This window comes from Tenrec ecaudatus, chromosome 4, assembly GCF_050624435.1.
Source record: "Tenrec ecaudatus isolate mTenEca1 chromosome 4, mTenEca1.hap1, whole genome shotgun sequence".
Lineage (NCBI taxonomy): Eukaryota > Metazoa > Chordata > Mammalia > Afrosoricida > Tenrecidae > Tenrec > Tenrec ecaudatus.
In genome coordinates this window covers 107145634-107169396 of record NC_134533.1, presented here as the reverse complement: position 1 = coordinate 107169396, position 23763 = coordinate 107145634, and the positions used below count along the sequence as shown (strand labels likewise).

The following is a 23763-nucleotide window of genomic DNA, read 5'->3' as shown; positions in this document are numbered from 1 at the left end:
ATGCCAGATGTACATGTCAGTAAAGTAGATCATCCTTAAATAAAGAATAGGTGTAAAATGGAGTTAACAGTACTGCGAGTGTGTTTTAATTAGTTTATCATGATGTGGAGTTCTAAGTGCCTTTTTTTTAACTTTGTGAGCCATGCTTTGATGCCTTTCTTTTTTGTTAAAATCATTTTATTGGGGCTTGTACAACTCTTATTACAATCCATGCATTCGTCAGTTGTGTCAAGCACATTTGTAAATTTGTTGCCCTCATCATTCTCAAAACATTTACTTGAGCCCTTGGTATCAGCTGTTCATTTTTTACCCTCCCTCCCTCCCCACCCCACCTACTTTATGAGCCCATCACAATTTATAAATTATTATTTTGTCATACCTTACACTGTCCGACATCTCCCTTCACCAAATTTTCTGTTGTCCGTCCCCGAGGGGGGAGGTTATATGTAGATCTCTAATCGTTTCCACCTTTCTACCCAACCTTCCCTCCACCCTCCCGGTATCACCACTCTCACCAATGGTCCTGAAGGGATCATCTATCCTGGATTCTTGGTGTTTCGAGTTCCTATTTGTACCAGCGTACATCCTCTGGTCTAGCTGGATTTGTAAGGTAGAATTGGGATCATGATAGTGAGTGGGGGGAAGAAGCATTTAGGAACTAGAGGAAAGTTGTATGTTCCATCGTTGCTACACTGCACCCTGACTGGCTCCTCTCCTCCCTGTGACTCTTCTGTAAGGGGATGTCCAGTTGCCTATACATGGACTTTGGGTCCCCAATCAATCTGCACTCTCCCTCATTTACAATGATATGATTTTTTGTTCTCTGATACCTGATCCCTTCTACACCTCAAGGTCCCACAGGCTGGTGTGCTTCTTCCATGTGTGCTTTGTTGCTTTTGAGCTAGATGGCTGCTTGTTCACCTTCAAGTCTGTAAAACTGTAGACACTATATCTTGATTTCCGGGCTCCATCAGTTTTCTTTACCATTTTTGCTTCACCCACTTTGTCTTCAGTGATAGTGTCTGGAAGGTGAGCATCATGGAATGCCAGTTTAATAGAATAAAGTATTCTTGCATTGAGGGCGTACTTGAGTGGAGGCCCAATATCCATCTGCTGCTTTAATACTAAACCTATAAATATATGCATATAGATCTATTTCTCCATCATATATAAAATACATATGTGTATGCCTGTATTTAGACCTTTATAAATGCCCTTTGCCTTCTAGTTCTTTACTGTTTCCTTTTACTTTCCTCTTGTCTTCATTTGGGTTTCAAGTGTCTTTTAATTTTAAATTTATTTGGTTGACTTGTTTTTGTAAACAGTCTTTCAGTAATCTAACCAGAGTATGTGTTTGTAACCCAGAATCCTTACTAGTATAAGGAATAATTTGGGTACCTGAGCCGAACATTTGAGGTTAGTTGCCATTGAGTTGGCTCTTAGAATAGTATAAAACATAGACCATGGTGATCCTTAGTAAAGGGGGCACTGAGGACATAGGAAATCTGAGCTGTGGTTAATTGAATCTAGAGCCTCTTAGCTTTTGAGTGTGTGGGATGGATTAGCTCTCCTGAAGACGCTTAATGTTTAAGTGGTTTCTAGATTCTAGACATAGAAGCTATAAAAACTTAGTTTAAATATTAAGGAAACTTGGTGTCTGTATATCTAAAGTGCTTCCTGAGGAACCCTGTGAGGTGGGGGTCAACTGGATGGCAGCTAACAACAAAGCTCACTCACTGCTTATCTAATTAGCAAGCAATATGCAATGGTTATCATTACATCTTAAATTATCTGGCTTTTAAATGTGATTGTCATATCAAATGACATTTGAAATTGTTTTGGATAGAGTTCATACAGGCCTGGATTATAACCCTAATGGACCAATTTCTGTTTTTTCATTTTGCTTAGTATAAACATAGAAAGAGGAAAATGTTGCCCTTGAAATTAATGAATACCAAAATTCAAATGAATATTATTTGTGAATTTAATTCACCAACAAAGTCAGTAAGCGTTGGAGTCCCTGTAAGGAGCCAGGCACTGCTATAGTTTCTCAAAAGAGATTGTTGGAGATCTAAGAAATTAGCTTAATGATGTTAATAAAAAGTTGTCATACGGCCTCTTTAAATATCTATGACAATATTGTCTAATTTTAAAGATATTTCACAAACATTCTGTATCATATATGGGGTTTTGACATGTACAATGTAGAATTATTTGTGAGAATCCTCGCTAGACTGAGTCTTTGCTTCCTTCTTGTTCTGTTTGTCCTGTCTTCTGTTTCCTTCCTTCTCGACGTGTCTTATATAATGAAGGGTTTGCATTGTATTGATTTAACTTTCTTACCTTTCAGGATTAAACTTGTTATAAAAATTTTAAAAAGAAAGTTAATAATTCCAAGTGAAAAGATGTTAATCCCCATTCCACCCCCAACAGTACAAAATTTTAAACTTCCAAAAGTTCTTTTAAGAAGGGAACCTAAAATCAGAACTTGGTTTTAAACATTTCACGTATCTATATTTTATGGAGAAAAGATTGAAGTCGTCAAGAATGTCATTTACTTGACTCCACAGCCAACACCTTTAGAAGCAACAGTCATGCAATCAAATGATGAAGGCATCGCATTGAGCAGATACGCTGTAATAGATCTCTTTAAAGTGTTAGCAAAGGAAGACTCAGGTGGACATGACTCAAGCTATGGATTTTCCAATTCTTCACCTGCATTTGAAAGCTGAACAATGAATAAGAATTTTATTAGTCTGGGTAGAATAGAGAAACAAATCCATGGACTCACATATGTGTATAAGAAAGAGCTTTATATACAAGAGCAATTGAACATTGACAAAACATCCCAACCCAGTCCAAGTCATAAGTCCGATATTAGCCCATATGTCCAACACCAGTACATAAAGTCCTCTTCAGACTCACGAAATGCATGCAATGTTGCCAAATCCAGAACAATCACAGGCCAGTGGCTTCAAAGTCAGTGGTGGTAGAAGCATCTCAGCGTTGGCAGGGGTCTCTACATGACCATTCCAATTCCCAGGGCTGCATCAGGGTAGGTCCATGTGGCATCTCCTCGGGGGTAAAAAGTCAGCCTTGTCAGTAGAAAGTCTCCAAGGGAATGAACTGAGAGAGATAGTGTCCCCGGCTTCCAAGAAGGAATTCCCAGATTTCCCAGGATTCTCAGGAGAAGGCCAAGCCCACACAGAAGTCTCATTGGCTATCACCTGATTGACAGCCTAGACTCTACCCCTACACTCTTAATCCTTAAATTGACACCAGATTCCGTGGCTTCCACAAATGCTTTGAAAATGATGAGGGCAAAGAATGTACAGATGTGCTTTACACAATTGATGCATGTATGGATTGTGATAGGAGTTCTATGAGCCCCTAATAAAATGTTTTTTTAAAAAAGAATTGATACCTTTGAATTATGATGTTGGAGAAAAATATTCATTATAGCATATACTGGGCTGCTAACCACAAGATCAGTCGTTTGAAACCACCGGCTGCTCCGCAGGAGACAGTTGTGAGGCATTCTGCTCCCATTAAGACTTACAGCCTTGGAAACCCACAGAATGGAATGGCAGTTCTATTCTGGCCTTCAGGGTTGCTATAAGTCAAAATCTACTCCCTGGCAGTGTTTGGCTTTGCTTTCTTTTGGAACCAGAAGAACAAACATCTGTTTTAGAAAAGTGTGTCTTTTCTAAAAGCATTCCTTTTAATAGAGGATGGGAGGACTTGTCTCCTGTGTTTGGACATGAAATCGACAGGGTCAGTGCTAGTGGCTGTCATTCTAGGCTCACACCCAGCCGTGATGCAGAACTGAGTGGGTTTCACTCTGTTGTGCATGGGGCCACTGTGGTTCAGAACTGACTCAAGGGCACCCAGCAACAATGCTCTTTGTTTTAAGTTAAATAATTTGTATTGCACTTTATTAATATGTATATATATTTTAAATTGTTTGATATTTTGTTTCCTTGATAATATCTTTGAACAGAAATCATTTCCTACTGGTGCAGGTACTTATACTTTATTTAGAACTTAACAGGAAATCCATTTACATAGGTGATTATACTAGTTTTTAATTTACACTTACCATCTTTGACCTGATAACAACAGATAAGAAAACTTTTACCAACCTGCTTCTTGAAAAGCTTTATTAATTTTTTTTAGGATGTGCTTGTCTAGAATAGCATCAGAGAAAGGTAGAATAAAATCACCAAAACATTCCTTGGCATGCAAGGCAAGGGCGGTTATTGGGAAAATTAGGTAATGTAGGTACAGTGTAGGTAAATATATAGGCAAAGTGCCTGACTTTGGAGCATTCTCTAAATGTGCCCTGTGTTTACTACCCTGGTATGATAAATGTTTTGTTTACTTGCAAGATGAACTTGAAACTTTGTCCTCCTTGCTTAATCTGGCATTGTACAGGTAAAGATCATTATTAGTACTATTTAGCATTCAATATTATTTAAAACTGAGCTAAGGAAAACCTGTAATAAGCATAGTTTTTATGTTTCAGAGGTTTAAAACACAGAAGCTACCGATCCCTTAGGTCTGTGGATAATATTTAGGAGGGAAAAAATAATTTATTTTCACATTTTCTTTCAGTGAGAATGTAGCCAACTAATCATAGCTTTAGTAAAACCAGAGACTGTTTCCAATAGAAACTGCAGATTTACAAATTTCATAACCCATTAGAGTTTTTGCAGAACTCTAAAAGTGGCATGTGTGCTCTTTATTAGGTGTTGTCAAGTTGGTTCTGACCCAGAGCACTTATCTACAACAGGACGAAACACTGCCTAGTCCTCTGCTTTCCTCACAATTGTTACCTTGAGCCCATTGATGCAGCCATTGTGTCAATCCCCTCTACAGTAGTACATTATACATAGCAATTTAGTTATCAGACTCACTGGTAACTAAATACTACTATTTAAAACACGGAAAAGAAGCATAAATGTTACTGTATCATAAATTTGTTTTTATACTTTTGTAATTCTAACATTTGTTTCTTTTGTAATTTCATTGCTTATATCTAAAATTACTTTGCTAGGAAGGAATCTGTAGGCTTCACTGGAAGGGTCCATGGGGATGGGACTAATAAATACCTCTCTAGATGCTGTTACTGTGTAGCATTGAAGGCAGAGTTACCATCTCAGTTTATACTCTGTATTTTGCTATACTTCTTCCCACTTCTCTAGTAATTGAGCAGAATTCTTTTGTAATTTTAAAATTGGTGGTGGTGCTACGGGTTAGGTGTTGGGCTGCTAACCTCAAGGTCAGTGGTTCAAGCTCACTAGTTGCTCTGTGGGAGAAAGGATGCCTATTCCCGTAAGATTGACAATTTCAGAAACACTACATAGAGCAACTGAGTGGGAATGAATCTGATGGCAGTGGCTTTGGTTTAAGAAGACAATACTTGTTTTCTGAGTTTGTTACTAAGTTTCAAAAACAAACAAATACACATGTGCTTGTGGAAAAGATAATTGTAGGAAAAAACAGGCAGCTGGATAAAATATTGAAGCTTCATTTTAGTCTCACTATGGACTAGGCTCAATAACACCTGCTTTCCCACCTGACAAGTTGGAGAGTCTTGTCATTTGTTGAATAGAGCTCACAGGTTAAGCATGAGCTGTTTTTTTTCCACTGGATGAGAAAGAGTAGGCTATTTTTAGGGTCTTCTTCAGCGTTAATGGACAAAGAAATCAATGTTTTGTCTATAAAATGTGACACAGTTCTAAGTACGCATTCATGCACATAATTTTCTGGAAATGGTAGCTATGTGCACTGGTAACATCTCTTCAGACTAGCTGGTGTGTGGATGCCACTGTTACACTGCCCTGCCTCTCAGGGTGCCAGTATGGAAAAGAAACAAGGTGACCACCACCTCAGGAAAGTTAGCAAGAAGGGAGGAGGAAGCCATTTTTCCTCAATACTTAATGCATTATGAGGAAGAGTTGATTCTCACATATTGATGATGTACATCGGTCTGTTGTTATTAATGTCCATCAAGTTGTCTAACAGTAACTCCATGTTTGCCGAGTAGAACAGAATCATCAAGGCTATGATCTTTCAGAAGTGTGGTACAATATTTTTTTAAAAGACTGAAAGACATTTTACAGCTGGGGTTATTTAAGGGTTGAGTCACAGGATATGCTTTAAAACATTTTAAAAACATTTTTCAGTGGATCTAATAACTATATAACTAGATTTGTTTTTACAATCAGTTACTAAATTTTAATTTAATGGAAAGTAAACTGCCTATTCTGTTACTGGCTTATTTAAAAAAAAAATTTAATGTAATCTTAGGATTACACTAGAATTGTACCACTGAGTATAAAACAACATATTTATAAGTATCTTTAATAATAATAAAATTGTTAACAAAATGCCTTAGTTTTAAAAATAAAATTATATACAACTTTGCCTCAAATTTAAGGTAGTCATTACTTACATAAGGTAACAAACAAATTGATGAGAGCTCAAGAAAAATGGAATTAAAAGATAATCAAAATTTCCCTAAAACTTCTTGTAGAAAAGCACCCTTGATTAAAATTTGTCGTGAAATGTGTTTTTGAAATCCCTGATTCTTGAACTTAGGAATGTAACAAAAAAACTTGCTAGAGCGTTGTTTCCAACTCATAGTGACTCTCGAAACTCTGGAGTTTTTGAGGCTCTAACTAAAATGGATTAACAGGCAGGGGGTTTCAGAAAATTCATGGAAATATTCCATAGCTTTTCATTTCTCCACCAACCTTTTGAAGTCCCTTGTGTTAAATGTTCAGTTCCATATATCCAAATATCCTTTGTAAACTATGCTTGTAATTTTACACACACGTAACGAGTGGCTACATATTCTACCTTTTCACCTAACATAAATGTTGACAGTTTGTCTCATACTAGAAAAAGTGATGATATTCATGTTAACACATAGCTTCAATATTTGGATTTTACACATTGGCTTTTATAGACTCCTGCTGAGAATTTATTTCCTAGGAGGCTTATTTCAGAAACTGAATTTTTGTTCAAATAAGATTTGTTTGTACATTTTTCATTTAACCCCACCTAGTGGAGCCCTGATGATGTAGTGGTTATGGGTTGGGCTGTGTTCTGTATGATTAGCAATTTGGAAACCACCAGCATGTTGGAGGAAGAATGATTCAGTTTTCAACTCCTGTAAACTGAGTCTTGGAATTCAACTGGGGGTCACTATGAGGCAGTATTTACTCTCTTAACAGTGAGTTTGGTGTTTTTTTTTAGTGGGGCTCTAAGTGGATACTTTTTATATTTATTTTACATAGTAACATTGTTACTAGTGTATATTTTTCTGTTTTTATTTTATTTCTGTTGTTTTTCTTAGGTGCTGTTGAGTTGACTTTAACTCATAAATGACACTATGTAAGCAAAACAAATTACTGTCCGATACATCCTGACAATTATTGCTGTTTGAACTCATTGCTTCATCAAGGGTTGTCCTTTTTGTCCCCCTGATCTTCAAGCATGATGTCCTTCTCCAGGGATTGGTTCCTCTTGATAACATGTCCAAAGTATGTGAGATGAAGTCTCAGTATCCTCACTTCTAAGGAGCATTCTGGCTGTATATCTTTCCAAATGTTTGTTCTTCTAGCTCTCCATGGTACTTAATTCAAATGCATAATTTCCTTATTTATGGTCCAATTTTCACATGAATATGTGGTCATTGAAAATAACATGACTAAGACCTTATTCTCAAAGTGACATCTTTATTCTTTAACACCTTCAAGAGGTCTTGTGCAGCAGATTTGCCCAATGCAAGGTCATTTGATGACTTGACTGCTGCTTCCATGAGTGTCGATTGTAGATTTAAGTAAAATGAAGTAACAACTTTACTCTTGTCTTCACTTATCATGATGCTACTTTTTGGTCCAGTTGTAAGGATTTTTTTTTAAATGTTCAAATGTAATCCATACTGAAGGATGTAGTCTTTGATTTTTTTTTTCATCAGAAAGTGCTTCCAGCCTTTACACTTAACATTAAGCAATGTGTGTCACTTACCTGTCACCAGTTATTAATGAGCATTCCTCGAATCATTATGCCCTACTCTTCATTTAGTTCTTCTCTGATTATGTGCTCAGCATGATGGAAAGAATTTAACTATGACTCACATGTTTCCAGATCTTAAACCCTGCAGTATCCCTTTGTTCTGGTAGACAACTACCTGCTTATCTATGTACAGGTTCCACATGTTCACCATTAAGTGTTCCGGAATTTCTTTTTTAGTGCTAGCCATAGCTGGCTGTGATCCGCACAGTTGAATGTCTTTGTTAGTCATAAAACACAAGTAAGCATCTTCTTGTTATGCTTTGCTTTCGGCTCAGACATCAGCATTAATATTCCTCATTCCATGCCCTCTTCTGATTCTGGCTTGAATTTCTGGCAGCTCCCCATCTGTTTTATCCTGTAGGTAGCACCTAATTATCCTTCCCAGATAATTTATAGTCAATTAAAATAGAGTGAAGACTAACTTGATTTTTTTAATTAAAACATTTTTTCCCCAAAACCATTTTATTGGGAGTTAATACTGTACCATTCCATAGTTCATTCATATCAAGCGGTAATTGTACAGAGGCTGCCACAATCAGTTTCAAAACATTCTATTCCTTCTTGAACTCCTTGAGATCAGCTCCCTTTTATCTCCACCCCCTCAGACTCCCCAGAAACCCTTATTCTACTTGCTGTCCCTAGAGGTTCATCAATCCTGGGTTAATGTGATTTTTAAAAGATAAAACTGGTGTGAAAATACGTACTAAGAAGTGAATTGTATTCATATTTGTTAAGCCTTTTGTTTAGACTGCAGTCTCCCCACAATTCACATAGATCAATTAGGCTTATAGGAGGTTTTGAAAGCTCTGTTAGCTTGTGTGAGTCCCTGGTTTTGTTATGTTGGCTTATGGAGTATTTTTTTTATGCTAGCTGAGATTTGTTACCAAGGCAGAGATTTTAAAAATTATTTTATTGGGGGCTAGTACAGCTCTTACCACAATCAATCCATGCATCCATTGTGTCAAGTACATTTGTACATTTGTTGTCATCATCATTTTCAAAACATTTTATTTCTACTTGAGTTTTTGGTATCAGTTTTTCATTTTTTCCCTCCCTCCCTCCCTCCCTCCCTCCCTCATGAACCCTTGATAATTTATAAATTATTATTATTTTTGTTATTTTTTCATGTCTTACACTGACCAATGTCTCTCTTCACCCACTTTTCTGTAGTCCGTCCCCCAGGGAGGGGGTTATATGTAGATCATTGTGATTAGTTCCCCTTTCTTCTTCCATTTTCCCCTTCCCCTCCTGGTATTGCTACACTCATTGTTGGTCCTGAGGGGGTTATCTGTCCTGGATTCCCTGTGTTTCCAGATCTTATCTGTACCTGTGTATATGTTCTGGTCTAGCCGGTTTTATAAGGTAGAATTGGGGTCATGATAGTGGGGGAGGGGGGGAAGGAAGCATTAAAGAACTAGAGGAAAGTTCATCGGTGCTATACTGCACCCTGACTGGCTCGTCTTTTCCTTGTGTCACTTCTGTGAGGGGATGTCCAATTGTCTATAGATGGGCCTTGGGTCTCCACTCCGCACTCCCCCTCATTCATATCAATATGATTTTTTGTTTGGGGTTTTTGATGCCTGATATCTGTTCCTATTGACACCTCATGATCACACAGGCTGGTGTGCTTCTTCCATGTGGGCTTGCTTCTCAGCTAGATGGCTGCTTGTTTATTTCAAGCCATTAAGACCCTAGACGCTGTATCTTTTGATAGCCAGACACCATCAGCTTTCTTTACCACATTTGCTTATACACCCATTTTCCCTTCAGTGATTGTGTTGACTGCTGAGCCTCACAGAATGCCAGGTTATTGAAACAAAGTGTTCTTGTATTGAGGGAGTACTTGAGTAGAGGCCCAATGTCCATCTGCTACCTTAATACTTAACATTATAAGTATATGTACATAGATCTATTTTTTGTATCATTATATACAAATATATTCACAAAAGTACATGCCTGTATTTAGATCTCAATAAATGCCATTTGCCTCCTAGTTCTTTCCTCTATTATCTTTTACTTTCCTCTTGTCCCACTATCATGTTCAGCCTTCATTCGGTTTCATTAATTCTTCTTGACTCCATTGCCCTTGATCAAGCCCTACCAGGCATTCTATGCAATTAACATTACTTTATGAAAAATAGTACTTTTCATTGGGAAGAAAACTAATTCTCGATCTATGCTCATTTAATACCTGTCCAAAACCAAGTAAGATATTGACCATTTCCAAGAAGAAAACATTACATTCATAATTAGGAAAATGCAATATGCTTTATTTAAGTAGACTAAAATGAGTAATGTTGGAGACGTTGAAAAAATTACAGACTTGGTCTAGCTTTGCTTTAACAAAGCAGAAAGTACATTCTGAACAGGCTTAAAAGAGAAACTAAATGGACCAAGAAATAAAAGGAAAAAAAATAAAAGAAAAACAAGGAAGTTTAAATGTGTCTTACAGGATACATTCATTGACTATAATATGATGAACTTAGAAATAAAGAATAAGAAAGAACACTCTACACCCTACCCCACAATTTTATTAGAAAACTGGAAACAACTCTTAGTAGTGATTAGAATCTACAATTTGAAACTGATTTCGAGTTGAACAAGAATAAAGTATATGTAACAGTACAGAACTCTATAAAGTGATATTTGGAAATAGGATATAGTTTCAAATATAATGTGTGGTATTTTGTTTTTTTTTTTTCTTAAAAATATCGCTCAGAACAGGAGATTTATACTTGAGCCCTTAGGAAATCTTTCATTGAAAGATGTTCTCTTTTTCTTTTGAGCGTAAAAGTACTGTTTAAGTGACGTGGACTTCAAATTTCTTTCGCAAATGGGAGTTTGGAATACTTATAGGGCTCAAGGATAAATCATTTAAAAAGAAACAAACAAAAAACCCATGGTTAGCAATGTGTTGTTTTTGTTACTGCTAGCAAGTTGGTTCCAACTCTTATTAGCACAACAGATTGAAACCCTGCCAGCTCTTGCATTATCCCTACGATTGTTGTATTTGAGCCCTCTGTTGCACCCTTGTGGTGTCAGTCCATCACATTCAAGGCATTCCTTTTTTTTGCTGCCCCCCCCCACTTTAATAACTATGCCATCCTCCAGAGTTAACATATCCTATCTTGATAACATGTCAAACTACCATATATACTTGAGTATAAGCCGACCTGAATATCAGCCGAGGCACCGAATTTTACCACAAAAATGGCATAAAAATATGCTGGAAAAACTCGACTTATAAACAAGTATATGCGGTATGTGAGAAAAAGTTTGCCATCTTTCCTTCTAAGGAGCATTCTGGTTTTACTTAGTCCAAGACAGATTTGTTTATTCTTTCGGAAATCCATGGTCTCCTAATATTCTTCACCAGCCTTACAATTCAAAATCATTGTTCAGTGTCAAACTTTCACATGCATATGAGACAACTGAAAATGACATGGCTTGGCTCAAACATACCCTAGTCCTCAAAATTAAAGTCTTATGCAGTAGATTTTCACAATGTAATATGCTGTTTGATTTCTTAACTACTGACTGCTTCCATGAGCATTGATTGTGGATCCAATTGAGATGAAATTTTTGACAATTTCATCTTTTCTGTTAGGAAGATTTTTGTTTTTTTGACATTGAGTTGCAATCCATACTGAAGGTTGTATGTAGCCCTTGCTCTTCACCAGTAAGTGCTTCAACTCGTTGTTTTCCGCTAGTAAGATTGTATCATCTGTGTTTCATCCCATTCTGATGCTGGGTTCACCCTATAGTCAGCTTCTCTTATTATCTGCTCAGCGTTGGATAGGCTTGGTGAAAGGATACAAGTATGACGCACCTATTTCCTGATTTTGAAACTAGCAGTGTTTTCCTTACTCTGTACAGTGAAGTGTTCTGGAATTCGCATTGTTTTTAATTCTCATTCTTCTCAATGCTGTCCATAGTTTGTTATGAATGGCACAGTTAATAAAACACACAACTAAACATCTTTCTGGTATTTCTTCTCTAAGTTGGAATTGCCTCGATGACAGTGAATTTGGTTTGGTTTCGGGGCATATGAAGAAGAATGTGGCATCAGGATTGGAGGAAAGCTTATTAACCTGTGATATGCAGATGGCACAAACTTGGTTGCTGAAAGGAAGGAGGACTTGCAGCACTTGATGAAAATCAGACTACATCTTCAGGATGGATTGCAACTTAGTATAACCAAAAATCCTCATAACTGGATGGCATCATAATAAAAAAAAGGTTGAATTCCAGAACTTCATTTGGCGTAGATCCATAATCGGTACTCTTGGAAGAAGCAGCAACCAAGAAATCAAACGACATATCGCATTGGGTACATCTGCACAAAACCTCTTTAAAGTGTTGAAGAACAAAGACGTTACTTTGAGGACGAAAGTGTGCTTGACCCAAGTCATGGTATTGTTATTAGTCTCATATGCATGTGAAACTTAGACATTGAATATGGAAGGCCAAAGAATAATTGAGGCATTTGAATTATAGTGCTGGTGAAGAACAATGAAAGTACCATGGATTGCCAGAATAAATATCAGCCTTGGAAGAAGTAAAGCCAAATTGCCCCTTAGAAACAAGGATGGTGAGACTGGCTTACGGATACTGAATATGTAATTAGGAGAGACCAATCTCTAGAAAGAGGCATCATGCTTGATGAAGTAGAGAATCAGCATAGAAGAGGAAAAATTGTCCACGAGTTGGATTGACATGGTGATGCCAGCAGTGGGCCCCAAAATAACAATTGTGAGGATGGTACAGTCCTGTGCAGTGTTTTGTTGTGTTCTACATAGATAGATTGCTGAGTCAAAAGGTACAAGTTTTGACTTAAACATTTATATCTAATATACATGAGGAATTTGAATAAAAGCATCCTATGAAAACAGAAAGTAAGCCAGTAAATTTTCTGAGTCAATATTTAGTAGACTGTGTTTTAACATTTAGTTATGCTTAATAAATGTCATCAGGAGCCCTGATGGTGCTGTGGAATTCGTGGTTGGAATGCTAACATAAGGTTGCTCTTTAGGATAAAGATGGGCTATGCGCTCCTGCAAAGATTTATAGTCTCAGAGGGTTTTTCTGAGTTGGAATAGACTCAATAGCAGTTGAGTCTTCAAAAAATTGTGGTTCAATAAATTGCCCACACTTAACTATTTACATATTTGAGTGAAATATTACAAAATATTTTTCTTAATAACAGGATCATTTTATATTTGGAGTTGCCTTATATTTTTACACAGTTTATGACTATATTAGTAAAAACGAAATGGGAATTCATTAAAGTAAGCTTCAGTTCTAGAGATTAGAAAATGACTACATAGCAGAGTCAAAGCATGTAATGAGAAGAGAATTAAGGGTAAGGACCGCAGCTAACAAATGAGAAAATGAAAGACACAGGTTAAATAAAATAGATGAACTTTTGAAAAGATTAGCCAAGAATAACTGAAGACAAAAATAAACTGCACAGTATTAAGATTGAAAAAGGTGAGTCATAACTTCAGATGTTATAGATATTAAAAAGCTATGAGTGCATTTTGAATGACTATACCATTCAGTTGGAGATTTTATAAATTGAACTATTTTCTAGAAATATATAAATTTAAAAAGTTAGCAAAAAGCTGATTTGGTGATGGAGAAGGAATTTTGATTATGTTTGGCCCAGCAAGCCTGGAAATTGAGTTTCTAGTTTATTAGCTTATAAATGATGTCTAAAACTGGTTTGCCTGGGGGGCGGTTTAAAGCAAGCCCTGAAGTCCTGGTGCTGTCATTTGTTACTAGCAAGGTCACCAGTTTGAAACCACCAGCCAGTCTGTGAGAGAAAGGTGAGGCTTTCTACTCCTGTAATGATTTAATCTCTGAAGGCCAAGGGAGCAGATGGAACTTGTGTCCTATAGGGAGCAGTTCCATCTTGTGTCCTATAGGGTAGCTAACAGTTGGACTAGAATTGATGGCAGTGTTTGGGTTTCTTTCTTTTTTAAATTTTTTATTCTAGATGTTTCCTTTAAGCGGGATCACATAATAGTTCTTCTGTGAGTGACTTACTTCACCTAGCACAATGTTTTATGGTTCATCGATGTAGAAGTATGCATTAGAATTATTTTTTCTTTATAGCAGTAACACAGAATTAATTGTTTATTAATTTAATTGGCCTTACTGTAATAAATAAAGTTCTTGTCACAGATAATTTTGATAACTGATTGTCAAGGAAATATCATTTCCTTACTTTCGAATTGGAATGCTAGTCCTTTCTTCTGGATAATTAATAATGATTAAGGAATTTTCTTAGGCTTTTCCTCCTAAGAGCACTTAGCCTAAGACAGCATGATAACTTGGGTTAATATTTAATTCTGTTATCTTTGGGAGAAGATAACAGAATTTGTTCAAGGCAATTCTAATTTATCAGTTAAGGCCAGTAGCATATAGGTCAGGCGTCCTCAAACTACAGCCCGTGGGCCACATGTGGCCTACCGAGGACATTTAGTCGGCCCGCCGGGTGTTTTTGTCCCATTTGTTTTTTTTTTACTTCAAAATAAGATATGTGCAGTGTGCATAGGAATTTATTCATAGCTTTTTTTAACTGCAGTTCAACCCTCCAATGGGTCTGAGGGACAGTGAACTGGCCCCCTGTTTAAAAAGTTTGAGCTCCTGAATAGGTGAATTGCATGCAAAATCCTAGTGTTCTGAAATATGACAGTTTTATAGGCTTAGGTAATTAAGTTATATCTCCTTGCACATCCATTTTTAATTCTCAAACTGCTGGAAAGGGAAAAATATTATATAAAAAATTGCTCATCTTTTTATAGGTTTTATTCATGGAAGGTTCTCTTATCTTGCAGTGTAGAAAAGGTTGAAATGTGTACCTGAGGTCAGCTCTTGGAATCTGAATCCTTCTATCTCACTGCCCCTCTCTGTATCAGGCTAGGCCTAAGGATAAACCTGATGCAAATTGAACAGATGGCATTTGAACCCTTAGCAAATAATCTTGTATTCTTACTACATGGTATCTGTAATTAGTTTAAAATTTAGTAGATAATCAAGATAGTTTACACTATTTAGTTGAGATATGTCATATTTTAAATCATAGATTTAAATCTTTTATTAAAAAAATATTAGGGGCCCATACAACTCTTATTACAATCCATACATACATCAATTGTATAAAGCACATCTGTACATTCATGGCCCTCATCATTCTCAAAGCATTTGCTCTAAGGGAAATTATAGTACACTGAAAAGTAGTATGAAGTAAGAGATCTCTATATTACTTTAAACTCATATTTTAAAATTTTATTCTATATAAATTTCATGTGGGAAAAGGATGTGACTTTCTACTCCTATAAAGAGTTGTAGTCTCAGAAACGTGACAGGGACATTTCTACCCTATCCTATAGGGTCGCTATGAGTCAGCATCAACTCAATGGCAATTTGCTTTTTATAATACAAATTATAGTTAAAATTCCTATATAAAAAGATAATGGACCAATTATGTTTTTTTTCTTTAACAGAGGTGATAACAAATTTCATTAAAGCGAATTCTCAAAGAAGTCAACAGAAGAGAGAAGCAAAATGCCGAAACCAGTAAGTATTTTATTATTTTGACAGTACTTCTTATGACATCAGTAGCTTTAAGGAGCCCTGGTGATGCAGTTGTTAAGTGCTGGTCTGCTGACAGGTTGCAGTAAGAAAGTGCCCCCCCCGCCCCCTTATCCATGGATACAGACCCAGCGTTCTGCTCTCCTAAAGGTGACGGTCTAGGAACCTTATGGGGACAGCTGCCCTTGGTAGGTTTGCTGCGAGTTGGAGTAGACTGATGGGCACACCTCAGCCACAAAGTTCTTCTTGGAACAAGATGAATATTATGGTACACAAGATACATACTATAGTAAGATAAAAACTCTCTCTATTTTGTTTTTTATTTGTGTGGCTAGGGCTGGACTTTCTGCGGAAGTCTTAGTTGGGTTCTCCAGAGAAGCAAAATCAGTGATGCTTGTGTAGAGAGAAATTTATATTAAGAAAAGCTTTACACATTGTAGAAATAGGTAAGTCCTGTCTGCTTCAATTCAGTCTTCCCATGCTTCATGGAAGCTGATGGACAGGTAGCAAGCAGGATGATGATGATGCAGAGGTGGTGTGGGGCACAGGCTTGTGAATGCATAGGTAAATGAATCTGAAGCTGGTTGGCCAAATGAATCCACTGTCAGCAATCCACTGATGGCTCCGGGTATCAGCAGATGATGCAATAGGAGTTGGAGGAACCAGAGGCTAGATCCAGGCCCAACAGAAGGTAAAGGGCCAAAGATAATTATTCTCAGCACATTTTCTTTCTCATACGAAAGGCTACACTCCTAAGGAGGTGTTATCAGGCAGCGACCTGATTGGGCTCCAACCGTCCCCTTACCCATAGTGTCTAGTTAACATAATCACTAACCATCACAGTGGGCCAGTGGTAAAGATGCATAATGTCACATTGTGTAGTTATGGGTTCATGTGTAAGTTGTTTCCCTGGTTCTGCCACTTACTTCATCTGGGTAACCTTTGTTAAATTACTTCACTCTGTTCATCTCTTAATTTCCTTTTGTGACGTGGGGATAGACTTATTTCCTTACTCAAGGTGATATGGGGAGAATTTGATTAGTCCTCAGGAAATAATAACTGTTAAACAGGAGGGAATGTGAGATCAGGATTAATAGATTATAAATTTTCTCATTTACATAGAAAACTACCGATACTTTTGATCAATAACTTCTTTAAAGAAAACATGTTGGTCTTAGTTATTGAAATTTTTTGGCACATTTATCAGTTTGGAACAAATAACAAAGCATTCATTGTAGGAGGCAGAAAAGAGTACAAGGAATAAAGATCAGAGGGTAGAAGTGAAAATTTCTAATTGCAGAAGACATTAATTTTTTATATAAAAAACCCTTGGGTAAAAGGAAATAGAGGAGAGAACTAGGAGGCACAAGATATTTGTAGAGGTATAAGCATAGACATGTACATATGTAAATATATAAAGATAGTCTATGTACATATATTTATAGATGAAATATTAAGGTAGCATACGGACATTGGGTCTCTACTCAAGTCCTCCCTCAACACAGAACACTTTGTTCTAATAACCTGGCATTCCATGATGCTCACCTTCCCAACATGATTGCTGAAGGTAAAATGGGTGCAAAAGCTAATGTGGTGAAGAAAGCTGATGGTGGCACTGATGGTGCCCGGCTGTTAAGAGATTTAGTGTCTGGGGTCTCAAGTTAAACAAGCAGCCAAACAAGCAGGGAAGCAACAAAGCTCACATGGAAGAAGCACACCAATCCTTGTGATCACAAGGCGTTGAAGGGATCAGCTATCCAAAGCTCAAAACAAACAACTATTTTGATGCGAACCAGGCGGGTTGGAATGGAGACCCAAAGCTCAACTGTAGACAGTTGACATCCCCTCACAGAAAGGTCACAAGGAAGGGATGAGCCAGCCAGGGTGCAGTATAGCACCAATGAAACATACAAAATTCCTCTAGTTCTTTAATGCTTCCTGCACCCCACTATCATGACCCCAGTTCTATCTTACAAATCTGGCTAGACCAGAGCATGTACATTGCTACGGATAAGATTTCTCAACACACAGAATCCAGGACAGATAAGCCTCTCAGGACCAACATTGAGAGTAGCGGTTTCATGAGGGTAGGGGAAAAGTAGGGGGAGAGGGGGAGAAAGGGAAAACCGATTGCAATGATCAAAGTACCCCCCAGGGGGTACGACAGAACATGCGCGAAGGGAGACTGTGGATGGTGTAAAATATGAAAATAATAATAATTTATACATTTTCAAGGGTTCCCAATGGTGGGAGGAGAAAAAAGAGGAATTGATAACCAAGAGTTCAAACAGAAAGTATTTTAGAAATGATGGTGGCAACATATGTACAAATGTACTTGACACAATTGATGTATGGATTGTCATAAGAGCTGAAGGGCCCCCAATAAAATGATTTATTAAAAAGAAAAATCCTCAGATATCTACAACACAGTTACTAAAACTCAACTGAATTTTGCAAGGTTGTTGAACAGAGTGTATCTAATAATTTGAATTGTATTTCTTATAAACTAGTAGCAAACAATTTTAAAATGCAGTCACAAAAACTCCACTTATAATAGCATCAAACACTAAAATACTTACTAGATTTATAGAAGCTGTATAAGAGCTTCACACTGAAAACTTGCTGTGAGCAGTGCGAGACTATGGAGCAGAGATTGCATGAAATGCCCTTCTGCTCGACATATACTGGTAGAGCTAGTGCAGTCCCAATCTGTTCAGCCTCAGCAGACTTCTTTGAGTAAAATTGACCAGCTAATTCCAACATGTGTATGGCAAAGGTAAAATTTTTATGGAGTGGCTAAGGCAATATTTTAAAAGAAAGAGAACGACACACCTGAGACTCTGATGTTACAAATATGAGACAGATAATCAATTTGGTGTCAGGGATAGAATAGATAAGGTTTAATGCAACAGAAACTCCCCCGTCTCCCTTGCCCAAAACACACACACACACACACACACACACACACACACACACACACACACACGGTTTTTGGCGGGAGAAGCATGAAGTTCATTGAGAAAATAAAACTCTTTAACAAATTGTTTTTGCAACAATGAGTTATCCTATTGAGCATGAACATTGATCCTTCTCCAACAACTTAGAGAAAAATGTAACTCTAGATGGTTGAGAGACCTAAGTGCAAAAAGCCCAAATTGTAACCTTTCTAGAAGAAAACATTAGACATCTGTTTACACCCTTGAGTAGGCAGATTTCTTAGAATACAGAAAAGGGAAAAACTTAGACTTCTGTTTTCTGAAAGACAACAATAAGGAAATGACAGCAATTGTAGGGTGAAGTTCTCATGTAACTCAGTAAAACAGCCCAGCTTTGACAATAACAAAAGCTAACTGAACAGATATTTCACAAATTAATTTAGATCAGTAGCCAGTGAACTCAAAACTACCTTTATTTATCAGGAAAACACAAATTTAAACTAGCGAGATGCCACTTTATATCACCTACAAGGTCAAATTTTGAAAGATTGCTAAATGCCAGTAAGGATGGTAAAACTGGATATGTTGCTGGTAGGAATATAGTGTAAAATGCTATGGAAAACTGTTTGCCAGTATAATTGAATGGCAAGCTTTTTAAATTTTTTTATTTTATTTTTTGAATGGTAAGCTTTTATTTGGTGTTTTTTAGAGTAAGAATTCAAAGCTGTCTATATGTTGGATATCAGTTATTCTTAATGCATAACAATTCTGGAAGAAAACACCTTAAGACACTTAGTCTCAGTATGATGATGATTGTTGTTTTCTTTCCACTGTAGAGTTCCTAGTCTCGGCACTACACTGAATAAAACAGAAAAAGTTCAGTTTTCCAAAGCACAAAGCTTAGAGAAATATAATTTGGTTTCCACATGTATATGTCCCGTGGCCCCCTTTATTCTATGTAGATGCCTATCTACTAGTGCCATGACAGATGGACCACAAGTGGATGACTTCGGGGACCAAATTTATTTTCTCAGGCTTCGAATCCAGGGTGTGCCGTGGCTCTGGAAAAATGCCCTATCCCTCTGAGCTTCTACTTCAGGGAAGTTTTTATGTGATACGGCTTATCTCTTTCCTCCTCTTTGTTGATTACCTCAACTTACCTGTTGAATCTCTCTCATATATCAAAACAGATTGACTTAAAATACATCCTACTCTAATCCTATTTCATTACCAACAAAGACCACCTATTCCGAAGTGGAATTTTGACCCAGGCATTAAACACATTAGGATTTAGAACACATTTGGGGGGGACACACAATTCAATGAATAAAATTCCACCTTTTGCCTCACCCCCAGTTAATGTATTTTCCATATGTAAAACACATTCATCCTAGTATATCGTCCTCAAAGTCATCAAATATGGGTAGTCTTTAAGCATACTCTATTCTGAGTAAACATTTCTCTCTTTCTGTGAAATCTAGATTCCAAGTTACTTGTTTCCAGAGTAACAATAGTGGAACCTGGTACAAGGTCGATAATTCCATTAGAAGGAAAAATTGGAGGGTACTAAACAAGTCCAAAACTTTGCAGAACAATTTACAGTAGCCCACGAAGGCTGTTCTTTGTGGCCATTGGCCCTTCCCTCCAGAATGGATGTTGGCTAAAATCTCTGGCTTCTGGTTTTCAACTATGCCCTTCAGGCTTACTGGGACACAGCCCTACTCCTTCAGTTTGAGCCGCTTCAGTTTTCAACCCCATCCTCTACCCAGTGGGCATGGCAGCCCTGCCTCCTCAACTTTGGACACCAGCTCCATCTGTCTGGTACTTACTAATGCCAGAACCACATTCCATAACAGCTGATCATCATCCAGAGAAGATTCAACGCTGAAGTTTATGAGACTGTGGCCCCACTCTCTCAGATCATGGGACATGCTTCCCATACTCCTGCACATGTTGGATTGGGGAATGGAATGCGAGCTCACCGTGGGCGTACGGAAGAATTATGACCAGTTGAGATGCAAAAGCGACAAAAGGAGTTTATTTGCTAGCTCAAGCTAGGGCTTCCCTCCCTCCACTGCCCAGTGCAGCGGGGACCCAGCATCCAAAAGGGAATCAGCTCCGAGTTCTTTGTTCCCTGGGCTTTTATGGGGCTAGGGACCGGGGACAGTCCAGTGTTGCTGTTCTTTAAACTTATTGGAGAAAACTTCTGGCATCAGCATTGTCCAGTGGTGGTTGGCGAGTAGTTTCTCGCGTATTCTCTTGACTGGCCAATTTGGGGTGGTGGTCGCTGCTCCCTACTGGTCAGTCTGGGACAGGTGATGCCTTCTCTGACAGAATTACCTCAGTGTCCAGGAATCTGAAATTGGAGCTTAAGCCTGCCCCAGACTTTGGTTTTATACAGACTGTCATGGTGCTGGTGCCAGCAGTTGTAAACCAGGACCCCACACAAACAGCTCGACTGATGTCCAAGCTGCTGCAGGAACGGTCTTTTCTTCTTCGTACAGGACAGATGGAGCACCTTTGGCCCCTATCTGCCTTTCTTGCCTGTGGATTTCCAAGAGGCAGCCAGATTGCCTTTCCCTCTGTCTGGTTTCTGACTTCTATCCACGCTGGCAAGTTATTTTGCTTTGGGTGTTGATAGACCCACCAACCATAGGCTTAATCTCTTTAAGACAGAAAAGATTGTCAGCTACATCCTTGATAAACCTTAGGACACTTGTGTCCGCAGTTAGTAAACCAATTTTCCAAATCTCGAAGTTTTGTTTTTATTTTGCACAATTTAGCAAAAAGATCTAGCCTTGGAAACCCACACCAGTGGTTGTACTCTGTCCTATGAGTTGCTATGAGTTGGAATAACTAAATGGCAGTGAAAGTTTTTTAGCCACCCATCACTCATTACTTCACGTCACAATTTTGTTTGTAGTTTATTAAACTTCAGCTGTAAATACTTTTAGAATGTCAAAATTGTGGTGTTAGGACTGTGGAAACTGATGGCTGCTTTGGGATAGAAAAATTTTTTGGTTACGGTAAGTTAAGTTCTTGTAGAGAGATCCAACTTGGATGGAATTCAGGTGGGAAATTATTATTTAAAGAAGTTTAGCAAGTAATGACCTGTCTTTGAATGTTTTTTATAAATTGAAGAATATTTGAATGTTGTATAAATTGAATATGTTACAGTATGAATAAAATGTAACACCTAACTTTTGCTTTGAAAAAACTATGAAATAATGAATGGAATTCAAAAAATTGACGTTAGAGCTTAGTTAAGATCCTCTGCTATTTGATATCTATGTGTCCTGTAGCAGAGAGTGGAAAGTCAGTTTCTAAAGAAATGTACATAACATTTCCTAATATTGTTTCCATAAATGAGAATATGGAAAGCCTATGACTTAATGTTTAGTACATATTATATAGCCAATAGATATTTTTAAAGACAGAACTTTATAAGCTCTTAGATTTTAGGTTTCCATGATTAAAATCAGACTTTATTATCTTAATAAAATATTTTATAAAATTTTGGAATTCCTTTTATTTTTGTATTATCCCACTTCATTTTACAAACCAAATAAAAGTACTTTCTCATGACTAATAGTTAATAAGTACATTGTTTTACCTACTCATAATCCCGTTTGTTTGTATTACAGATCAATGTCCGGGTAACTACCATGGATGCTGAACTGGAATTTGCCATTCAGCCCAATACCACTGGCAAACAACTCTTTGACCAGGTATCCTTTAATCACATGAAGGATGCAGTTTATAGCATCGTAATTTGGATGCTGTTGCATTCTTCCTCCTATGTTTTCTTGTTACACTTTTACTAATGATGCGATAAGGTAACACTGGGTGTTAAGGTAACAATAGATGTTTGTCATAGTACCTACTTAGGTGTCTTAAACAGCTATAAATACAGTCTTTGTTATTTCTAGATTTGTGGGATAAAACTGTTTGAAATTATGAAACAGGTATTTAACATTTGCTCTCTGGTTGCCATGAGTCAGAATTGACTCGATGACAGGGAGTTTTGTTTTTTGGAGTATGCTGGTCTTTGTGATGGAAACTGCAAGGGATACAGGTATATTCTACATAGATACGCTACATAGTCCTTGAAGCCAATATACAAGAAAAGGGAGATAGAAAAATATGGAGGCAAAGTGAAACTTTGGGGAAGAGTACAGGAGTTAAAAACAAGAAAGTTAAATACTGCTAATATACAGAATCCTGCAAATAACAGTGATCTACAAGTAGATGCATGGGTGATATGCAAGCTGACTGGGTGTAGGGGAGAGAGTAGGAATAACCTCACTGTCCATCTATCTATCTATCTATCTATCTATCTATCTATCTATCTATCTATCTATATACACATAGATATAGGGTTGACAGTATATTTGTATGTGTATTTGCACTTTTGCTGGAAACATAACAAAACTCCTCTCACTGCCACGGGGTTGATTCTGATTCCTGGCAACCCGATGCAGAGGCGTGTAGGTTGTCAGCAGACAGGCAGTAGCAGTTAGGAAGTCATAGGCTTAAAATGTGCGAGGATTAGAATGCTTATGGAAATTAGAGCTCTGGTTTTGGCTTTCTCAATCTTGAGTACACGTTAGAGTCACCTGTAGAGTTTAAATTAAAAAGGCAATGCTTGGAAACCACCTCTGGAGATTTTGATTCAATTGTCTGGGGCCTACTTTAGACAATTAGTCCTTTTTTTTTTTAAAAAGCCTCCCTAAACCCTCTGCCATTTTGATTCGTAGCCACCCTCTGGGACAAAGCAGAACTGCTCCCTAGGGTGTCCGTGGCTGGCAGTTTTTACAGGAAAAGCAACCTCATCTTTGTCCCCCGTAGTGGCTAGTGGGTTGGAACTCCTGACCTAGCAGTCCAATGAGTAGCCCACCGTGCCACCAGCCACCAGGGCTCCTTTAAACACTGCCGCCTCTCACTGCCCTGCCACTAAACTAAACCAAACCAAACAAACACAATTCACTACCATTACGTCAATTCCCATTTAACCCCAATAAATCAGGGCTCAGAATCACTATTGTAATCAAGTTTTATTGAGAAAAAGTAGTGATTGGTGCATAGAGGTCATGTACATTAAAAATCTAGAGATGATTGCAGAGGAAGGAGGAAGGTCAATACA

General features: G+C 37.6%; 1 protein-coding gene across 1 annotated transcript in view; it reads left to right on the top strand.

Annotated features, from left to right (window-relative positions):
- Positions 1 to 23763, top strand: part of RDX (radixin) — a 65319-nt gene that overhangs the window by 6222 nt on the left and 35334 nt on the right. Inside the window, exons 2-3 of the mRNA XM_075546565.1 lie at positions 15597 to 15669; positions 22265 to 22348. Coding sequence (XP_075402680.1) covers positions 15658 to 15669; positions 22265 to 22348 — 96 coding nt within the window. The 5' untranslated portion in view covers positions 15597 to 15657. The remainder of the gene's footprint in view (positions 1 to 15596; positions 15670 to 22264; positions 22349 to 23763) is intronic.